The sequence below is a fragment of the Aspergillus ambiguus genome, assembly GCF_047715705.1.
Source record: "Aspergillus ambiguus strain CBS 117.58 unplaced genomic scaffold BDV59scaffold_6, whole genome shotgun sequence".
Classification (NCBI taxonomy): domain Eukaryota; kingdom Fungi; phylum Ascomycota; class Eurotiomycetes; order Eurotiales; family Aspergillaceae; genus Aspergillus; species Aspergillus ambiguus.
In genome coordinates this window covers 553957-569088 of record NW_027395519.1, presented here as the reverse complement: position 1 = coordinate 569088, position 15132 = coordinate 553957, and the positions used below count along the sequence as shown (strand labels likewise).

General features: G+C 56.1%; 6 protein-coding genes and 1 non-coding gene across 7 annotated transcripts; 4 read left to right on the top strand and 3 right to left on the bottom strand.

Annotated features, from left to right (window-relative positions):
• Window positions 1-45: 45 nt before the first annotated feature.
• On the top strand, window positions 46-3739 carry BDV59DRAFT_199759 (putative TGF beta receptor associated protein 1; the record flags this gene model as incomplete). The annotated part of the gene is made up of 2 exons (XM_073693427.1): window positions 46-202; window positions 255-3739. The coding sequence occupies 2 exons, from the start codon at window positions 46-48 to the stop codon at window positions 3737-3739; spliced, it is 3642 nt and encodes a 1213-aa protein (XP_073550535.1).
• A 179-nt stretch (window positions 3740-3918) lies between these two features.
• On the bottom strand, window positions 3919-4986 carry BDV59DRAFT_199758 (intradiol ring-cleavage dioxygenase; the record flags this gene model as incomplete). The annotated part of the gene is made up of 2 exons (XM_073693426.1): window positions 3919-4189; window positions 4268-4986. 2 exons carry the CDS (start codon window positions 4984-4986, stop codon window positions 3919-3921), a joined length of 990 nt encoding a protein of 329 aa, XP_073550534.1.
• A 401-nt stretch (window positions 4987-5387) lies between these two features.
• BDV59DRAFT_t59 lies at window positions 5388-5472 on the top strand. The gene has a single exon. It is a non-coding gene; the product is annotated as a tRNA-His (tRNA).
• Window positions 5473-5663: 191 nt separating this feature from the next.
• Window positions 5664-8205, bottom strand: BDV59DRAFT_144179 (Zn(II)2Cys6 transcription factor domain-containing protein). The gene is made up of 2 exons (XM_073687231.1): window positions 7109-8205; window positions 5664-7039 (listed from the first exon to the last, which is right to left on the bottom strand). The coding sequence occupies exons 1-2, from the start codon at window positions 7728-7730 to the stop codon at window positions 5748-5750; spliced, it is 1914 nt and encodes a 637-aa protein (XP_073550533.1). The 5' UTR covers window positions 7731-8205; the 3' UTR covers window positions 5664-5747.
• A 552-nt stretch (window positions 8206-8757) lies between these two features.
• On the top strand, window positions 8758-9280 carry BDV59DRAFT_199756 (putative small nuclear ribonucleoprotein (LSM7); the record flags this gene model as incomplete). The annotated part of the gene is made up of 3 exons (XM_073693425.1): window positions 8758-8965; window positions 9032-9103; window positions 9153-9280. 3 exons carry the CDS (start codon window positions 8758-8760, stop codon window positions 9278-9280), a joined length of 408 nt encoding a protein of 135 aa, XP_073550532.1.
• Window positions 9281-9843: 563 nt separating this feature from the next.
• BDV59DRAFT_144127 (fasciclin domain-containing protein) lies at window positions 9844-11724 on the top strand. Its single transcript, XM_073687230.1, has 2 exons — window positions 9844-10728; window positions 10815-11724. Exons 1-2 carry the CDS (start codon window positions 9985-9987, stop codon window positions 11496-11498), a joined length of 1428 nt encoding a protein of 475 aa, XP_073550531.1. The 5' UTR covers window positions 9844-9984; the 3' UTR covers window positions 11499-11724.
• BDV59DRAFT_173109 (PAN-complex poly(A)-binding subunit PAN3) lies at window positions 11584-15056 on the bottom strand. The gene is made up of 9 exons (XM_073688829.1): window positions 14636-15056; window positions 14441-14506; window positions 14337-14391; window positions 14113-14273; window positions 13958-14064; window positions 13430-13627; window positions 13237-13381; window positions 13032-13187; window positions 11584-12978 (listed from the first exon to the last, which is right to left on the bottom strand). Exons 1-9 carry the CDS (start codon window positions 14685-14687, stop codon window positions 11951-11953), a joined length of 1968 nt encoding a protein of 655 aa, XP_073550530.1. The 5' UTR covers window positions 14688-15056; the 3' UTR covers window positions 11584-11950.
• Between the last annotated feature and the right edge of the window lie 76 nt (window positions 15057-15132).

Below are 15132 nucleotides of genomic sequence, written 5' to 3'. Positions count from 1 at the left end.
ACTCTATACCAGCAGTCTGCTTCTTACACCAGAGCTGGTCTCATCATGGTGTCCGACGACGAGGCCTCCAGCCCCCGCAAGAGGCGTAGGGTTGGCCATTCCAAGACCTCTCCCTATCTTCTCCGTTCATTGTTTGATCAGATCCCTCTGACAGCTGACGACCCAGACGCCCAGGTCCACATCACCTGTGTCGAGTATTGGAGTGAGCTCCCTCATCTCTACCACGCATGCTTCCGCTAATTGCTACCTCATAGACGACAACTTGTACATTGGGACCTCGGCCGCTGAGATCTTGCATTTTGTCTCCCTACCCCCCGATCCGGCCGACACCTCTAGTGAGCCGTCCTTCATTCTCGCCTCGAGATTACCCATCACGTTCTCACAAAGCGCCTCTACCTCCTCGCAACAACCCGGGATCCAACAGATCATTCTCCTTCCGTCGGTCAACAAAGCCTGCATCCTTTGCAATGGAACCGTTACGTTCTACATGCTACCGGAACTCAGCCCGGCCTTCGACAACACGAAGGTCGGTAACTGTCGCTGGATTGGGGGCCTTGATCAAAATACCGATTCCGATGAACCTGAGAATCCAGTCATCATGATAGGTGCTCAGAACAGGATCATGCTGGTGAGGATTGGGGACGCGGCTCGCAAAGTTCGAAACATCGAGTTCCCTAGCTGTTTAGCCGCGGCGCGGAGAGGCATCATCGCTTGTGCAGCGGATGCCCACGCATACTCGTTGCTGGATGTGGAACATCAGCAGAAGATCCCCTTGTTTCCCGTCTCCGTCCTAAACGAAAGTTTCGGATCCGGCCAAGTCGAAGACATGCCTCCAATGTCGTCTCCTTCGCTCTCAACTCCATCGCCTCCAGCAGCGGAGCGTTCCCACAACAGGAGCTCCAGTCTGAATACACTTGCAGGAATGCTGCAACCTAACCCTCCATCCTCCCGGGATCGGTCCAGCTCTGTCACCCCGGAGCTCTCCCCTGATTCCGGAACTCCCCGGCGATCACTGTCGAGGGAACGAGGCAGAAGCGCCTCTCCGAAAACATCTGCTAAGTCTCCTGAAGAACAATCACGGCCCTCGGCCGGTGAGGATGCAAAACCCCTCCCTCCGTTGCCGAAACAGCCCTCGGCGCAGCTAAAGCCCCATGTTCTTTCGCCAACATCAAATGAGTTTTTGGTGGTTAGGGGAACTGATGAATCGGAGCCCGGTGTTGGTTTGTTCGTCAACATGGACGGTGACATGGACCGGGGTACTATCACCTTCCATCGATACCCGAAGTCGATTGTCATTGACAAGGGTGATGAGAACAACTTGATGCAATCCCCTGACGATACCCGGGAGCAACTTGTTCTCGCAGTCATAGAAACGCAGAAAGACGGGAAGCCGTACAATTATTTGGAAGTGCAGCCTTGGGACGTTGACCCTGCGGAAGCTGAAGATCACAAAAACTGGATGGATTTCCCCTCTACCACAGAAGAGTCCCCACATGTCGGGCTTTGTCATACCACCAGCCCGAGCAAGCTCGAAATACAACAGATGGGGAAGCTACTACGAATGGTTCGCCTCAAGACCCCTCTGTTGCCCCCTCATATTCCGGCAACCGATTCCAGGACTCAGGCATCCATTGAGCAGCTGCAGAAAGAGAAGGAACTGTTCGAAGCCCAGGAGGTCACCGATTCGGACGGTTCTAGGAAAGGGGATACGTCAGAGGGTGGATGGGAAGCGGAGCGGAACGCTGAAGAAGCGAAATTTGCCCGCGATCTGGGCAAGACTCAAAGCAGCCTTCTGATGTGGAGTGGTAATCAGATCTGGCGGATCGTGCGGAACCCTCTGGCTATTAAGCTTGATGACACTTTGCAGAACGCCCAGGCTATCGACGACGGCCACCATAGGGTGTCGGACCGAAACGCCATCGAAGACACGATCGAGCTGATTCAGAGCACTGAGCCCAAGTCCGAAGCCGAGTTCCTCGGTCTGAATTACCTGAAACAAAAGGCAAGCTTGCTCCTTCTGGGAGATCTGATATCCATGGACCCAGCAGCCAGGGACTCTTCCGTGATCGATGCCACAGAGAGAGCGCTTATAAGCGGAAACCTGGATCCGCGGATAGCACTTCTACTGGCTCCCTCCTTGCGACAGGAGGTCCTGCAGGGCCCCCAAGGCATCTGGATCCATGCAGGTCTAGCGGAAATCGCCGAGATATACATCAACCAGTTAGAAAATCCTCGATTCGGTGCGTTTGATGGCAAGGTGTCGGATATGATCAAACGGTTCTTAGTTTCGTGGCAGCAAAAGCGCGGCTATGGCAGCATTACAGACGAGACTCATGTCTTTGACAGTGTGGATGCAGCGCTGTTACGTCTGCTCTTGGAGCAGGACACAATTACGACAGCAGAACAACGGTCACCGGTCCGTACTGAGTTGAATAGGTTGGTGGATAACTGGAAAGGTAATTTTGATCGGGCAGTGACCCTTCTGGAGGGTCATCAGAGACTTTACGTTCTGAGCCGGCTCTACCAAAGCCGAAAGATGTCAGGAAACGTTCTGAAAACATGGCGACGAATCATCGAGGGCGAAGAAGATACGGGCGGCGAAGTCAGCGCTGCTGGGGTTGAGATGCAGATGCGCAGGTACCTAGCCAAAATCAAGGATGCGCAACTTGTGGAGGAGTACGGAGCCTGGCTAGCCCAACGCAATCCGAGTCTCGGTATCCAAGTGTTTGCCGATAGCACAAGCAGGGTCAGACTAGAGCCCACGGACGTTGTGGCGTTGCTAAAGGAGCGTGCTCCGAACGCAGTTCAGGAATACTTGGAACATCTGGTATTCTCGAAAAACTATACACAGTATGCGGATGATCTGCTATCATACTATCTCGACACGGTCCTCTCCGTTCTTGGATCGTCGCCGGAGGCTCGAGCCTCCCTTGCCGAGTCTTACTCGACCTACCGTGCCCTCCGACCTCCCAAACCGACGTACATGAATTTCATCACCGAGAACACCCCCTCCGAACCTTGGTGGCAATCGCGCCTCCGCCTTTTGCAGCTGCTTGGTGGAGGGAGCAGCAGCCAATTCTCGTCACTACCGTCGAACAACTTTTCATATTCCATCCCCACTGTTCTCGCTCGCATCGAACCCTTCCAGAATGAACTGGTCTCGGAGTCCGTCATCCTGGACGGTCTTCAGGGGCGACACCGAGAAGCGCTCCGCCTGCTGACGCATGGGCTGGGCGACTACGACTCGGCCGTGCGGTACTGTCTCTTCGGCGGGCCGCGCAGCACCAGCTCGACCGGGTCCTTGACCGAGTTCGCCGAGCGCCCGCTGCAGACCGAGCTCTTTGGCTACCTGCTGGACGAGTTCCTGCACATCGAGGACCCGTCGGAACGCATCGAACGCACCAGCGATCTCCTGGCGCGGTTCGCGTCGTGGTTCGACGTGGGCGAGGTCTTGCGGCTCGTCCCGGACGACTGGAGCGTCGACATCCTCAGCGGGTTCCTGGCGCACGTCTTCCGCGTGCTCGTCTCGCAGGGACGAGAGACGCGGATCGAGCGCGCCCTCAGCGCAGGACTGAACTTGCGTGTCGGAACGGAATACATCGAGGGGGTGGAGAAAGTGGGCGGATGGGTTGAAGACGACGCCGGACTGCGGCGGCTCCGGGGAGGAGACGGACCCCGTCAAAGGTTGGTCGAGGACGACGGCGACTTTGGCGAAATGATCGGGCCGAGATCCGATTAAGTGTCCGGTCTTTATTTATCGTATATAGAGATACCTACATAATGAGCCATGCATGCAATCCATGAAATAAGCGATTAATTTTTTTTTGTCCCATTTCGTCCCACGTGATCATCCAAGGTATATACAAGTTCTGTAGTTGATATACACACAAGCGCGCGCACACACGACCGCCTACCGGGTTAATCCAGATCCGGCACGGGCAGACCGTTCACGATCTTCACCTTCAGACCCAACTTATCGAGGGCGACCTTGGAGTTGTTGGCGCGCAGCTCGGCGGTCTCGGCCTCGGAGACGAGGACGAAGTCATAGGTGAGGAGGGCGTGGTCCTCGGAGACGTTGTACTTCTTGGCGTACTCGGGGCCGGCGCGGCCGATGTCGACGACGAGGGAGTCCTTGACGCCGAAGACGGCGTCGGAGGATTCGTAGGGGTCGTTGCGGAGGTAGAGGGCGCTGGCGGGAATCCTGTTAGCGGGGCCCTATCCTACCCCAGTGCAGAGGGGGAGGGAAGGGGGTAAAAAGGCAACGTACGTGATCAAGTGATCGAAGCCCTCCTTCTGGAACATGAAGTGCATGTGGCTGGGCCGGTAGGGGTGACGGTGCAGTTTCTTGAGGAGCTTTCCGACGGGCCCGTCGTGGGGGATGGGGTAGGGCACGGGGGTGATGGCGTGGAACCAGAAGATGCCGGAGTTGTCACTGCGCATGATGCAGCGGCCGTCGGGGCCGTCGCGGTCGGGATGCTGGACGTCATAGTGGCCGGTGGAGTCGGTCTCCCAGATATCGATCTTGACACCCTCGATGGGGTTGCCGTTGGTGTCGCGGAGGGTGCAGACGACGAGGAGCGGCTCGCCCTTGGGGTCGTGGGACATGGAGTCGCCGTAGGGCATCTCCTCGGCCTCGTGGGTGTGGAAGGGCCCCAGCACGGTGCCCTCGGTGCTGCCGGGGGGCTTGGGGTGGTCGATGCTGTCCACGAGGATGGAGAGGCCGAGCACGTCGGAGAGGAGGATGAACTCCTGGCGCACATCGGTGCAGATCTGGCCGACCTCGGTGAGGAAGCGCAGGCCGGTCATCCACTCGTCGGAGCTGAGACGGGTCTCGCGGGCGAAGTCGTGCAGGTGCGTGACGAGGCGCTCGAGGACATATTTCATGCGAGGGTCCTGGCAGAGGGAGTTGATGCGGATGGTGTTCTCGGTGATGTTGTCGACCGTGAGGTCTTTCATGGGGGGAAGTTTGACCTGGGAGGGGTCCATGATGGGCTATCTGTGGGTGTGGAAGGGAGAGAGAATGGAGGGAGAGGGTGGACCAGTGGTGATGGAGGAATTAGTGGTTTTATATAGTTCGGATCTGGTGGGGAGAAGAAACACCCCGCATTGATAATAATCACTTAAGCATTATTCGTTCTCCCCGGGTAAAAGAACGGGAATCCCCCTCGAGGTAGAACAATTGAGGAAGGCCCTTCTTGGAATGCACTTCGTAGAGTCCATTGCATGGATATACGGATATATTCAACACCGTCTGCAGAAATCCCCCACCGCGGAACAATTCCTCCATGATTCATCAGCGGTTGTGGGGTGAAGTGGGAGCGGCTAAATCTTTTGCAGCGGAATCCTCCTTATCAGGTCGAAATAGCCCCGCTCTCCCATCAAATCAAGGTGCTGTAGTGTAATGGTCATCATGCGACGTTGTGGTTCATCCCCAGCTCCGTCCCGATCTGGGTTCGATTCCCAGCAGCGCCAAGTGCGTTGACTTGATTTGTTTTTGTTTTTGTTCGTTTTCCTATGGTGTAGTTTTATTGCGGTTTTGCAATTTATTGCAAGTCCATACGTGTGTCATTTATTTGAGTTAAGGATGTAAAAATATAGGGTACTGTTAGACGTACGATCCAAGTAGTAAGTCACTGCCGATATATATAAAACCGGAACCATTTGCATGTATTTCGTCGCCTCACCCGGGATATTCGCTAAATATGCTCAATCGACAATAATATATAATATATATACAAGAAACTCCCCTATGCCTTCACCAAGCTTCGCTCTCGTTCTCCTTCTCGTTCGCGTTCCTGCTCCCTCCCCTTCTCGCTCTTTTCCGGTCCACCCTCCTTCGCCGCTGCGGCCCGCGCATGGTGGTCGACCGTGTCCAGAATAGCCTGCATCAATCGCTGATTGGCATCCGGATCGTCGTCTTCTGGAACCGCCTCCGGGCGCCGGGGCACCGCTCCGGGGCCCTCATAACCGCCATGGCGGTCATGCTTCCCCGCACTCCCGTGGATCTCGCTCACCGCGCGACGCGGGGAGAGCTCCTTGCCCATGGGCGTTCCCGGAGCCGGGGCCGTTGTCGGTGCCGACTCCCGACGGCTGTGGAAGTCGACAACACTCTCACGGCCCCGATCGTGGTAGCGCTCTCGGTCCGAGTCCAGTCCCAACGCCATAGGCGCACGGACGGGGGTGGCCGAGGTCGCACCTGGCAGGGAAGACGGCGCGGACGGGGCGGCCGAGTCCTTCGCGGGCACATCGTCGACGCGCTCGCGGGAGCTGCGGTCAGCCCGGAACTCTCGCAATTCGTCCTCCTTCACATCCCTCCACGAACATTTGGCGTGCTTTTTCGTGCACCCCATACATGCGGTGAGGTTCTTCAGACAGTCCATGTGCAGGCGGCGACAGCGATCGCAGGGCGGCAGGATGCGCTCCCCGCGCTGCAGCTCCTCCATGCGGGTGACCATCTCCATCTTGAACGGGCCGCCGTCATCCTTCTCCTGATGATGCGACTTCGGCGGTGGCAGCAGAGACGAAGGGGTGCTCGGGATGGCCACAGTCGAGGGACCCGGGGTGTACAGGTTATAATCGGCCGCATCTGAGGCGCGCGGTCGCGGTCGGGAGGACTGGCGGTTGTGCGACCCCGAGGGTTCGTCGTAGCCTCGCGCCTGGCGGTCTTGGGTGGTGAAGAACTTCTTCATCAGCTCGGCGCGCGTCGTCGGGGATGCACCCTTGATAGAGGTGCCGTTGATGATGGTGACGTTGTCGGTGTTGGAATGGGAGAACATGAATTGCGACGAGAGGGCGTTGTCTTCCGCGGAAGCGTCTCCGCCGGGCCGGCCGGCGTTGACAGCGACAAAACCGGAGGGGGAATGTGCGCTAGAATGGCCGTTGCCATTCAGCAGGGATTGCCCGCCGCTGGCGTCGCGCCAGGAGGGGCTAAGAGAGCGGGGCTTCTGGGAATGGAGGGATGCGTCGTTTTCGCGACGAGTGATGATTGCGGTTCGGCGGTTCTTGAGGCGATGGTTGAGTTGTCGCGCGCGCGCCGAAACTGCGGAAGATGATCGTTAGCATTCGCTGAAAAGAGACGGGGAATGGCAGGTTCCAAGTAGCCACGTACCTTGATCGGCGACTTGGGTAATCTGCTGGAGGTTCTTCTCCAGAATCTCCAGAGCGCCCAACTCCTTCTCCTCATCCTCGATGATGGGCTGGGGAGGGATCATCTTCTGAGGCATCCCGGATGCGATCAGGACGAAATCCTCCTCGCTGATCTCAACCCGACACTGTTTGGTGTAGAATTGACAGACGCGCACACCATTGCGAGTCTTCTCGAGGTTGAACTGTTCGGGCTTATTCTTGGCGAACTCGACGACGTCGAGCCAGGTGACGTTGGGGGAGTCCTTGCCATGGGATTTGAGCACCCGAGGGGGACCGTCGAACAGACGCTCGAAGCGTTTGATCAGGATGGGACCGAGTGGACAGGCGCCGAGATTGCCGGCAATACTTTCATGGCGGTGCAGAACGCCGTCGTATTCGCCGATAAGGTGGATGATGGCGGGCATGGAATCATCGACGGAGACCAAGGGGAGGTTATCGGGGTATTGGCGGGCGAGATAGTTGATCTGAAGGTGATTGGAATGCGTCTTGGGCACTTTGGAGGCGACGGGAGGAAAGTCGCCGCCGGAAGGAGATCGGGGGCGTTTACTGGACGGCTCGGCGGCCGTCGCTGACCGGGACTCCATGACCAGAGGGGGGCAAGGGAATGATCAAGGGATGAGGCAGCAGATGAGAAGGCGACGAGATCGAAGGAGACCGTCTAGAAGTATGGGGGGAGGGTAGGTTATTAACGGGATCGGCTGCGATTGAGTAATGGGATGAAGGATGTGACGCCGATGGCGGAGCCTTAGGCTCCAGACGGGATGTTTGCCTTAGGTAATGGAGGGAGAGGAAAGCACGAAACCCACGAAATGCCTGAAGGCTGCAGGTGTGGATGGAGGGGAGAGACGGTGAAGATGGAGGGCGAGGGAGGTGGAAGAAGGGAAAAGAGAGAGAAGAGGAAAAGAAGGAGGCAAGGAAGAGGAAGAGGGGGAAGACCGAACGGGCAAGGCGGACGGAGTTTGGCTGCCGGGCATTCTGATAATAGAAATGCCTGTAGGAGGGGGCGGAGTCCCGCCGGGCGGTTCCGCTGAGCCGGAGGAGATGTGACGAGCGTGCGAGGGGTAAACTGCGTGCTTTAGTATTACATGTACGCATCTACCTAGGTATATTCTCTTCCCTTTGATGATTGTATTTCTACGAGGACATCCTCGTCGTGTAGAGTCAAAATCCGATTGGCTGGAGAGGAGCGGAAGGTGACGCTGATGCCTCAGGACTTCAGGCACCCAGGCACCCAGACACCCAGACACCCCGACACCGACGCTTATCAAACTCTTCCCGTGACTTCCTCCTGGAGCTTCCACCTGCAGTCGTGTGTGCACACCTCAACCTACCGGAACCAATTCCCATCCGCTTCCTCATTCCCTCCTGTACGTCCTTTCGAAAATCCCTCATACTCCCCCTCCCCTCCCCTCCTTATCCCCTCTTTTTCTTTTTCTGTTTCCACCCCCTTCATATCCTCCTCCCACCCGCAAGGGACCCAACCACGTCACCATCTCCCCAATCATCGTCCCCTCATCGAATCACCCGTCGTCATTCCGTCTTCCCCCCTCAATCCCACACCCCCATTCCTCTGGACTGATCTAACCCAACCAAAAGATCCCATTAGCCAAGATGTCCGAACGAGGCTCCTTCCGAGGCGGTCGTGGTCGTGGCGGCGGAGGTTATGATCGTTCCCGTGGCGGTCATGCCAAAAGTGGCGGTGCCGGCGGTGGCGGTGCGCAGCAGCAACAGCAGGAGAAGCCCAAGAAGGAGAACATCCTCGATCTGACCAAGTACATGGACAAGGAAGTGCGTGTCAAATTCAATGGTGGACGGGAGGGTATGTTTCCCATTTTCCTTTATTGCGTTCTCATCTTGTGCCCTTGATACTGACACTACTCAACAGTACTCGGTCTTTTGAAAGGCTATGATCAGCTCATGAACCTCGTGCTGGATGATGTGAAAGAAACCATGCGGGGTGAGTATCTCCGTCCGTCCGCAGCTGTCATGCGGCTAACACCATCCAGATGACGAGGGCAATGAGACTACCCGCTCCCTGGGCCTCATCGTCGCCCGTGGCACCCTGATTGTGCTCATTTCTCCCGCCGATGGGAGCGAGGAGATTGCCAATCCCTTTGTTCAACAAGAAGAGTAACTGGGAATCCCAGCGAAAGCATGTGAACGTCCTGGGGACATCCACGAGACCGGTGTCGTCCTCGGAGGCTAATATTATGATTTGGAATTATTTACGACTATGATCGCGCAGATTGTGGACATCTAGGTGGTCTCTGAAGCGCTCGGAGTGGATCGACAGGCTCCGTTGTCCTGATCCCATGCGACTGGAACGTGAGATCTTGATCTGGCCGTGCCCGACGATGAACCGGGCCGACCTTCCCTAAAGGGCCCATGGGAGCAGAGTTTGAGAGGGTGTGTTCCTGGATGCGGTGACCATGTATCTTGCCGTGGTTTGAATGCTTTTCCCGATTGATATGACCTCGCGCATGGCGTATATGCATACTACTGGCGGTCTGCACCCTTGGTCCCAATGACCCGACGTGGCTTTGAAATAAATACATAATGAATCATGAATCATGATCGTTTCCTTCTCTCTCTTCTCTTTATTTCTTGTTCTCCTTTTGTGTTCTGTTGATGTTGATGGTGGCGATGACTAAGCCCTACGTGACATCATGCTTGTCGTCATCCGTCTTTCTCCTCTTCAACTTCGCATCCAGACCGCGGACCGATGAAAGCCTATCGGGATCTGTTGGGATCCTCTGATCCTCCCTCCACCGTCTTTTTATTTCCCTCTTCTTCTCCTCCTAGTCCGCATGCATCTCCTCCAACGACGCCCATTCCACCATGAAGATTTACTACGTCTGGCTGCTGGTGGCGTCGGTCTCGGCTGTCGTCACGCCAAACCGCCAACAAGTTCCCTTTGACCTCAAGGATGTCTCCAGTCGCTACCTGAAGGACGAGTTAGCCTCTGAGACAGAGTCTGCCGAGACCTCAACCTCGTCCATCGTTCGAAATGTCCTAGATGATGCCCTCGAAGCAGCCAGCCATGCATGGCGCACCACCGCCTCCGCTGCTTCGGAGGTCGAACGGCACTGGCTGAACAACTTCTTCTCCCGTCCCGTCGATGACGATGCCGACCACCTCCCCAAAGATCTCTCCCAACTGTCTCCCGTGTACCGTCTGTTCCCTCCCCGCCACCCGCCATCGAACAATACCATCTATGAACTCATTGCCGCCAGCAAGTACACCACCATCCTCGCCAAGATCATCAATGAAGACGAAGAACTCGTACAGCTTCTCAATTCCACCCGGGCCAACCACACCGTCTTCGCCCCAACGGACGAAGCATTCAAGAAAATCCCACATCATCACCACCACGAGCCTTCCAAGGAGCTCATCCGCGCCGTGATGCGCTACCACATCGCCCCGGGCATCTACACGGCACCGCAGATCTTCCACAGCCACACAGTACCAACTGTGCTGGAAAGCCCGGACCTGGGCGACAAACTTCCGCAGCGCCTGGCCGTGCGCGTCCGCTGGAAGGGCCTGACCGTGAACTATTACAGCCGCATTGTAGCCATCGACATCGTACGTCCCTACCCCAGAAAGCAGCAGCCAGCGACACCCCCCCCCCCAAAATGATACAAGCCCAAGCTAACACCCATGCCAACCAGGCCGGTTCCAACGGCGTAATTCACGGCATCGACTCCGTGCTCCTCCCGCCTCCGCACGCGTGCACGCTGCTCGAGATTGTCCCTACGCAATTCAGCACCTTTGCCCTGGGCATTCTCACCTCCGGCCTTGCCTCGAACAACACCACCCCGGCCACCTTGCTATCAAGCGAGCACGCCCACCACGGCGGCACAGTCTTCGCCCCATCCAACGCTGCGTTCCAGAAACTCGGCCTGAAGATCAACGCCTTCCTCTTCTCGCCCTGCGGCCACAAATACCTCCGCGCCTTGCTACAGTACCACGTCGTGCCCAACCGCACCCTCTTCTCGGACGTCTACTACTCCGAGGACGGTCAGATCAAGCCCCTCGGCGTGAAGGGGTTCACCCACCTCGACCTGCCCACCCTGCTGCAGGACCGCTCGCTCGCTGTCGACGTCGCCCGCTACGGCCCCTACGCGTCGCTGAAGATCAACGGTCACCAGCGCGTCGCGTTCGAAGATGCCCTGGCGCGCGACGGGAACATCCACATTGTCGACCATGTGCTCATCCCGCCACGGAAGGTGGACGATTCCGCGCCGGATTGGACAGGTAATGAGGATGAGCTGACGGTGACGGATTTGAAGAGCCGGCTGGCGGATTTTGTGGACGATGATGGAGAGGAGTGGGGACATGGGGAGGAGTTGTAGATCGCGTTTCGTTTTTTTTTCCTGTGGGTTATCATGTCGGGTTCAAAAGTTTACGGTCATCATATATATATATATGGTTGAATATCTGGATGTAATAAAGCTTAAATTTCTAATTCAATTGCATCTGTCGTTTGTATACCAACGAGCATACTATCTTCAAAATCGCGCAAAAAGGGTAAAGGTCAAATAACGCTGGCTCATCCGCATACGTCGGGGAAATAAATCCAGGAGTTAGATATCGAGATCATCGTTCTCCCGTAGTCATGATCCGGAAAATGCAGTCCCTCGTAAAATGTCAATGTGTGAAGTCCTAGGTATCCCGCCACATCTCGCGCCTCTCGAGATTAGACAATATCCCAGGTGTCTCTCCGCATATATGACAACGTGGATCGTCTCGATCCCACCTAGGTAGATATCACTTGCATTGGGAAGGGGGAGGGGAAGGAGGGGAATTAGTGAAGCCTCCGGGTAGGCTTCAGAATCGCCTGGAACGACGACTCCAGAGCTTTCTTCAGCTCCTTGTAACTGACGATGAAGCAGCTCTGCTCGTCGCGACTCACGAGGGTGATCTTCTCGTCGGAGCCGGCGTCCAGCTTGTTCAGACACGCCAGCACATGGCCGAGATCGACGACGGGGTCGCCGTGGGCGTCCACCTGGTGGAACACATAGTCGCGGAAGATCTTGAGGAAGTAGCGTTCGCCGTTCTCGGACCACTGACGGTCGTGCTCGTACTCAGGTCGCTCGTTGATGAAATTCAATTTGGTCATGAGACGCACGAGGCGGCCGTTCTCGAGCTCGCGGCCCAGGTCCGAAGTCAGCTGGTCGTCCATGTGGAGCGCCGAGTCGAACGTCGACATCAGCTGCGACGAGATGCCGGTGATGAAGATGTCAATCGTGTGGTCCTGGTCCTTCTGCATGCTGTTCAGCAGCCAGAAGACGGAGTTCTTCATCTGGGGACTGTAGACCCGCGTGAAATGCTCCATCGCCTTGGTTGGGTTGTGCATGACGCTGGGTGAATTGGCCCCCAGGGTGACGATGAGCTGCCCGAAACTGACCAGGTCCTGATGCTGGAGGTCGGCAATCGACCGCTGCGTGTCGAACTGAACGACATCCATGATCGCGCAGGCGTTGAGGCGGATGCGGTTGCGGCCTGTCAGGAGGATCTTACTCGGATCGATGACCTTGGCCGCTAAGCCGTTGCTGTGGATGGCTTTGAGCGCGTTGGCGATCTGCGTCATGTATCCCCATAGTACTTGTTCGGGAATATGTGTGTTGCTGCGGCCTTGGAATCGGTTTCCGGCGCCTAGGTGCTGCTCGGCTAGCGTTTTGGAGAGAGGGTGATAGTCGGTGACGAAGATTAGCGAGCTGTCCTGGAAACTTCGACTGGTGAAGGCATCGTGCACGGTCACGACGCTGCCATTGCACACGCGCTTCCAGGCTTGGACCGACCGGATGGCTTTCTCGTTGGTCAAGCGGAAGCCTAGAAGATGTTATTCTGCTGTTGCACGGTGGTAACCATGGAGCTGCTCTTACCTTCCAGCCTGCGAAGAGCATAGAAATTGCCGTCTTTGCTCGACTGCGCCTTGTATACCCAGCTAGGAAATCCAAAGATGGTCGCGTTCTTCTGATGATTCAGATCCAAGGGGACTAGCGAATGGAAATAGTCGACTTGCGCGGGAAGCTGCGTATCTGTCTCCGATTTAGCTATGTAGTAAAGACACACTTCTGCGCCACATACTTGGCAATGTTTGCAGTGTAGCAGCGGCTTTCTTTTGCAGCTCCTCTCGGAAGTCGTTGGGCAGGAAAAGGTCGTGTACGTTGCGTTGATATCCAAGAGTATTCTGGCTATGAGGGCCAATAGGCGCATACATGTGGTATTGAACCTAGTCAGAGGTAAGTAGGGGCGAAAGCGACATCAATAGAAGACGTACGGGTTGTTGGAAACCGGTCTGACCGGTGAAAAAGGTGGCCCCGCCCAGCGCAGCCGCCGCCGCAGTATCAGGGGAGAAGGGGTTTGCCTGAACGGGACCGACAGCGTTTGCGGCAGCAAGAGGATTCGAAGTCGTCACGAAAGGATCAAACGGACTGGAGGAAGGAACGGGACCGTTTCCATTTCCCTGAAGCGACGCCTGTCGGTTTGTATTAGCACCACGATAGCGAAATCCATGACCAAATCTTCTGCCATGTCGTGGAACGAACGAAGAGTTGCGTGGGGGACGAGGGATGAAGTCATCCGCAAGTGCATTTAAGGGACGATCAAAGCGTGGCTGCGTTTTGAAAATCACAGGTAGGTATACAGAGACACGAAACATCTCTCCCAAGCAGATTCTAGCATGCTTTTATACTAGCAGATGCAAGGTGAGTGGGATATCCCCGAGTTCACGGGACAATCCATACGCAAGTGAATCGCATGGCGAAGGGGCAAGTGCACGTATTCACGACCAAAACTGCGCACTTACCATATGAGTGGTATCGAAACCCTGGGGCACAAATTCCTGTACTTCCGCCACTGACCAGTCGGGAGTGGCTGAGTCGGCTCGAGCCGATGGGGTACTGGTATTAGAGCCTGATTCCAGTCAGATAAAGCTCGATGTTATCAGGATGGAGGATTTACGTGACATAACGCTCCTCGGTTGGAAAGGGGCGGCATTGGCGGCTTTCGGTGATATCGTGGTTGTTTTCTTCAATGTGGCCGATGATGTGGTGGGCGACGATCCGTTGGAGGATAGGAGGGAGGGCGTGAAACTTGGGGAGTCGACATTCAGCCGTCTTTTACTATTGCCGCTTCTGGTGAGTCATGGGGCGTTGCCATGTATACAATTTCATGTCGAGACGAACCTGTCCGACTGATACGCCGAATTTGTCCTGTTCGGGTCATGGTTGTAGACGCATCCTTCCACGAAGTTAGACATGACTCGGGAAATGGTGTGCTGGGAAAGTACCTTTATCTTCGTATCGGCATCGACCATAGATGGTCACATTGCGACATAGCGTGTCTTTCGCGTGTTCTGGACAGAGTTCCAAACGTCAGCGGATATTCCCCGCAGTGATTGGCGTATGCGGCCGCGCAGCGTCAGAGCATAGAGCCCCATACATTGCACCAGAAAACGCAATGCTGCATCAAACAGGTCACTAACCTCGTCCTTTCATTTTGGGAGATCCTGTCCCGCGACGGGAGTCAGAGGTCATTGTATATGTCGAGGCTCAAATCGGCGGGGATCAGGGAAGGGGAAAGCTCTCCATTGAAAAAGAAGAAGGAAAAGACAGGCGACCGAGTGGATACAGAGGAAGCCACATTCCTCGTTGCTGAGTAGCCTAGTTTAGGTGGATGCGAGAAATGACGAAATGGTTCGATAGGTATAAGGTTGGGTGGTAGAGCAAGGCGCGAGAGTATGGTCCTACCCCGAAGCTTCCTCCCTCAACACATCGACGTGGAGGATCCAAGAAGGTCAGCGAAACGGACACCGAGCGAAGAGAAGAGGCGCAATGACACCTTCATGCCAGGGATGGAGGGGAGGCCAGGACGGACGAGGCGACTCGTAGGAGGAGAGGATAAAGGGCCCGCGGGGAGGAACATCGAGTGAGGCAGACCGCCCGAGTTACGTAATACCTGCCACTGCCCGCTCGCACCCGC

Excerpts from the sequence above, each read along its gene's own strand:
- BDV59DRAFT_144179 (XM_073687231.1), bottom strand. The coding sequence starts at position 7,730 with ATGGAGTCCCGGTCAGCGACGGCCGCCGAGCCGTCCAGTAAACGCCCC. Across the intron at positions 7,040-7,108 it reads TACCCAAGTCGCCGATCAAG|TTTCGGCGCGCGCGCGACAA; the intron begins GTACGTGGCTAC and ends CATCTTCCGCAG.
- BDV59DRAFT_144127 (XM_073687230.1), top strand. The coding sequence starts at position 9,985 with ATGAAGATTTACTACGTCTGGCTGCTGGTGGCGTCGGTCTCGGCTGTC. Across the intron at positions 10,729-10,814 it reads GCATTGTAGCCATCGACATC|GCCGGTTCCAACGGCGTAAT; the intron begins GTACGTCCCTAC and ends CATGCCAACCAG.
- BDV59DRAFT_173109 (XM_073688829.1), bottom strand. The coding sequence starts at position 14,687 with ATGACCTCTGACTCCCGTCGCGGGACAGGATCTCCCAAAATGAAAGGA. Across the intron at positions 13,382-13,429 it reads AGACCGGTTTCCAACAACCC|GTTCAATACCACATGTATGC; the intron begins GTACGTCTTCTA and ends ACCTCTGACTAG. Across the intron at positions 13,188-13,236 it reads TACACTGCAAACATTGCCAA|ATACGCAGCTTCCCGCGCAA; the intron begins GTATGTGGCGCA and ends AATCGGAGACAG.